Genomic DNA, 4,576 nt, shown 5'->3' on the forward strand with positions numbered 1-4,576 from the left:
TCTGATAGTATTACTCTGCGAGGCCCCGTAGTATTACTCCGCGAGGCATGACGACGTTGGTAACTGTCGAGAGTAAAGTCTTCCATCGACTCATTGTTTGTTTTGTCTTTTGGTTTCACTTGTTCGTCTGTTGTTCCAGGAACTGATTCTGTTCTGAAGTCAAACAAGGAACAAACCGTTGACCTTTGACCCTGAACAGACAATAGTTTCACTTGTTCAATGAAACAAACAATCATGTGATCAAAAGTGTTTTTATTCCAAAATAAAAAAGGTGAAAAAGTGAAATCACATTTTAGTGTCAGTTTGTCGCGACACAAACATCAATGATTGACAGCAGATCTAAGAACTTCAGTTTGTTTCACAGCAACTTGTTCCTCCAGCTGCACCTGTCAGTCAACCGTCTGTCCTGCCAGCGATTGATTGACAATAGATTTAATGACAAACATCTAGACGTGTCGACACAAGTCTTAAGAAATGATTTAATGTATGATTTCTCGACCAATCACAGTCTCCGATTTGTTTCCTGGAACGTTGTTGTGCAATAACTAAAAATCCCCTGTTGTCACTCACCCACGCACACACACACACACACTCACACTCACACGCACACTCACCCACACACACACACACACACACACACTCACACGCACACTCACACACACACACATGAATTTTTGCTGAAAGAATCGAAGAAGCTCAAACTTGGTCCAGAGGCTCCTGCTGACACTCACAGATGTCATTGGTCGAGACAGTCATGTGACACTCACAGATGTCATTGGTCGAGACAGTCACGTGATCATCTGAGGAGACGAGAGAACTTTTAGGATGAAATATTCTTTAAACTCCAGGAGCCTCGTGTACTGAGAAGTTTTGAACTTCTTTTGTAAAACCTCTCAGTACATCAGGCTCCTGATCATGTGACGATGATGGAAGTTACTTCACTCACTTCTTCTCTTCATCTTCTTCATCTTCATCTTCTTCATCTTCATCTTCTTCATCACCAGCAGAACTACAAGTAAACCTACGATGATGGATCCGATCACGATCAGTGAAGCCACGATGTTCTTGTCCAGAGAAACTTCTGAAACAAACCACAATATCTTTATATGTATTTATACTACGTATACTTGTATGTACTGTCTACTTGTATGTACTGTGTCTACTTGTATGTACTGTGTCTACTTGTATGCACTGTGTCTACTTGTATGTACTGTGTCTACTTGTATGTACTGTGTCTACTTGTATGCACTGTGTCTACTTGTATGTACTGTGTCTACTTGTATGTACTGTGTCTACTTGTATGTACTGTGTCTACTTGTATGTACTGTGTCTACTTGTATGCACAGTGTCTACTTGTATGTACTGTGTCTACTTGTATGTACTGTGTCTACTTGTATGCACTGTGTCTACTTGTATGTACTGTGTCTACTTGTATGTACTGTGTCTACTTGTATGTAATGTGTCTACTTGTATGTACTGTGTATACTTGTATGTACTGTGTCTACTTGTATGTAATGTGTCTACTTGTATGTACTGTGTATACTTGTATGTACTGTGTCTACTTGTATGTACTGTGTATATTTGTATGTACTGTGTCTACTTGTATGCACTGTGTCTACTTGTATGTACTGTCTACTTGTATGCACTGTGTCTACTTGTATGTACTGTGTCTACTTGTATGCACTGTGTCTACTTGTATGTACTGTGTATATTTGTATGTACTGTGTCTACTTGTATGCACTGTGTCTACTTGTATGTACTGTGTCTACTTGTATGCACTGTGTCTACTTGTATGTACTGTGTCTATTTGTATGCACTGTGTCTATTTGTATGCACTGTGTCTACTTGTATGTACTGTGTCTACTTGTATGTACTGTGTCTACTTGTATGTAATGTGTCTACTTGTATGTACTGTGTATACTTGTATGTACTGTGTCTACTTGTATGTACTGTGTCTACTTGTATGTAATGTGTCTACTTGTGTGTACTGTGTATACTTGCATGTACTGTGTCTACTTGCATGTACTGTGTATATTTGTATGTACTGTGTCTACTTGTATGTACTGTGTCTACTTGTATGTACTGTGTCTACGTGTGTGTACTGTGTTTTCTCTCATGATAGTTCTTGTAGTAGTACTGTGATCTCTGAGTAAATTTACCTGGAGCTGGACTTGATTCTATTTGAGAGTCATGTCCTTGTTTCGTCTCTGGTTTCGTCTCTGGTTTCGTCTCTGGTTTCGTCTCTGGTTTCGTCTCTGGTTCGACTTCCGAGACAAAATAAAAATACAAGTTTTTAAAAACATTTGAACCAAAAACATGGAACCACGTCTTCAATAAGTGTCTCTCGCTCCAGTTCATTCACGGTCACACAAGCATAGAAACACTTTGACGCGTCAATAAAACCATAGAGACGTAAACAAGGTCAGTCCAAAGGTTCTACTGACGACTGGAGGATCATGGGACACGCGTGTGATGAAGCTGTCACACGTCAACAAACTCACCAGAGAAGTTCACAGACTGGGTGACGTCCACGCTCCCCAGCACTTTGACAGTGTAGAGACCAGCGTGAGATCTTTGTGTGTTCCGGATGACGAGGGAGATGTTGACGTTCTTCTCCGTCCACACTGGTCTACTGAAGCTGAATCCTTCTGGAGGAGCCACTTTAGGGACGTCGTCGATGTAACTCAAGATAACGTCCTTCTCTCTCTTCCAGATCAACGACTCCACGACTGTCTCGTCACGATGCAGGACACAGTCCAGGACTGACATCTGACCCTGGTGTCCCACCACACTTGTGGAACACTGGAGACCTTTCACTGAGAAGAAGAACATCTCGTCTGAGCAGCTGTTCTCTCAGATCATCTCGTGACACTCACCACTCTGAGGATTGACAGAAGGAACCAGCGAGAGCATCGTCATCATCGTCATCATCGTCTTCATCGTCTTCATCGTCTTCATCATCAGCAGACGCCTTGTTGATCTGAAATATGAGAAGAAACTTTAGTCCATAAAAGTTCTACTTCATATTGGTGCTGCGCTCTCTAACCGCTTCGCTATTGGTTAACCCTGAGTCACCGCCTCGTCTCTGAGAAAGCTTAATGAAAGCTTTATGCCTCAAAGTTTGGGATTTTCTTTCTGCAGCGAGTGGCTGTGTTTAGGCGCTTTGATGCCCTATTCATCTCCCACGGTAGATGCCGACGGGGTGAGGCGATCTCCTCCCAGAGGCTTTCTCATTGGGTGAGATCAGCCATTATCTGTGCCTACCAAGCAGCGGTGGATCTGCTCCTAGCGGACTGAGGGAACATTCGACCTGTGGTGTGGCAGCTTCAGTGGCACTTTTGCGGGGTGTGGCAGCAGAGGACATCTGTTCAGCTGCTTCTTGGGCGTCCACGTCAACCTTTGCTAAGGCCTATCTCCTGGAGGTGACGGTGGGATCAGTAGCTCATACAGTTTTGAGCGCTGCTGTGCCCCCCTCGAGGGCCACGGTGCCAGTAGACTTGGATCCTGGGCCGGCGGGGCCCTAGCGATGCTGCTTCAGGAGCGGCGTCCAGCTGGGGGTACATTTATCTTGGGTTTAAACCAATAACGAAGCGGTTAGAGGGCGGAGCACCAATTCGTAGAACCTGAGATTATGATGATAACTCAGGGGTTTTCATTGATGTTTCTCTGAAAAACTTTGTGTTGTTTGACAGAAAAAAATACTTTGAATAAATACATCAAATAATGAAGTAAAACTTTTATTGATGTTTTATTTTATTATATTATATATTATATATGTACTTTGAACGTGAATCTGATACAAAACAATGATTGTAAATATTTATTCAATTCATTCTGAGGGAAAAAAAGTTTTCACAGGAAGAAGAAAACATTCAAGTCATTTAAATATAAACAAATATATAATATTATAATTATCAAGTGAGGTCGTTAAGTCTGGTTCTCGAACGGTTTCTGCAGAAGAGTCAAAGCTCAGCAGATTTAACGTCACAAGTAAGAAATGATTGTAAACAAACAGTGTTCAAGTTAATGTTTAAAACATCAATAAAGATTTGAACCTTCAGCTCAGTTTGTGTTTAAACACGCAACAACACAACATTCAACACAACATTCAACACAACAGGTAACACTGACTCACCTGCTGATCCAGACTCGACGACTTGGAATAAAACTTTCACTTTCTTTCTGACGCTTTCACTGCAGCAGGCCCCGCCCACTTTCACCGAAAGTCCATGTACGGTCATGACCAGTGACGGCAGCTGGTATTTGGAATTTTAACCCAATGATGGAAAATTATGTTTATTTTGCAACAATAATCAGGTGTAGGTACAATTTCGGTCCCCCCTACAATATCGGTCCCCCCACTTCCTACGTGATGACGTCACACGCGTCATATGCGAACGTCTCTTTAAAATATTTTTTATGGGTTAAAGAAACGTCAACAGAACGTTTACATGATACTTTTAAACAAACATAAAACATTTATATTGACAAGAAGACGATCTTCGTCAACATAATCACTTTCCGTTCTTTCCGATATTGTAGGGGGGACAGATATTGTAGGGGGGACAGATATTGT

The 4,576-nt window shown here is 41.8% G+C and overlaps 1 protein-coding gene across 2 annotated transcripts; it reads right to left on the reverse strand.

The window, feature by feature from the left end:
• Positions 1-235: 235 nt before the first annotated feature.
• On the reverse strand, positions 236-4,187 carry LOC148087301 (uncharacterized). Of its 2 annotated transcripts, none has more exons than XM_087786669.1 (6): positions 4,136-4,187; positions 2,877-2,980; positions 2,502-2,816; positions 2,160-2,264; positions 947-1,078; positions 236-800 (listed from the first exon to the last, which is right to left on the reverse strand). In XM_087786669.1, the coding sequence occupies exons 2-6, from the start codon at positions 2,959-2,961 to the stop codon at positions 697-699; spliced, it is 741 nt and encodes a 246-aa protein (XP_087642795.1). In that variant the 5' UTR covers positions 2,962-2,980; positions 4,136-4,187; the 3' UTR covers positions 236-696. The 2 variants fall into 2 exon arrangements, with proteins under 2 accessions (XP_087642795.1, XP_087642786.1); XM_087786660.1 differs by having other exon boundaries at positions 947-1,081; positions 4,136-4,186.
• Positions 4,188-4,576: the final 389 nt, after the last annotated feature.

This window comes from Callionymus lyra, chromosome 1 (genome assembly GCF_982586985.1).
Source record: "Callionymus lyra chromosome 1, fCalLyr1.hap1.1, whole genome shotgun sequence".
NCBI lineage: Eukaryota > Metazoa > Chordata > Actinopteri > Syngnathiformes > Callionymidae > Callionymus > Callionymus lyra.

Bases quoted from the DNA above. Each gene is read 5' to 3' on its own strand.
- LOC148087301 (XM_087786660.1), bottom strand. From the start codon at position 2,961: ATGATGAAGACGATGAAGACGATGAAGACGATGATGACGATGATGACG. The intron at 2,265-2,501 runs GTGAGTTTGTTG...TTGTCTCGGAAG, and splicing joins CCAGTCTGTGAACTTCTCTG to TCGAACCAGAGACGAAACCA. The intron at 801-946 runs GTGAGTGAAGTA...TCGTCTCCTCAG, and splicing joins GAAGAAGATGAAGAGAAGAA to ATGATCACGTGACTGTCTCG.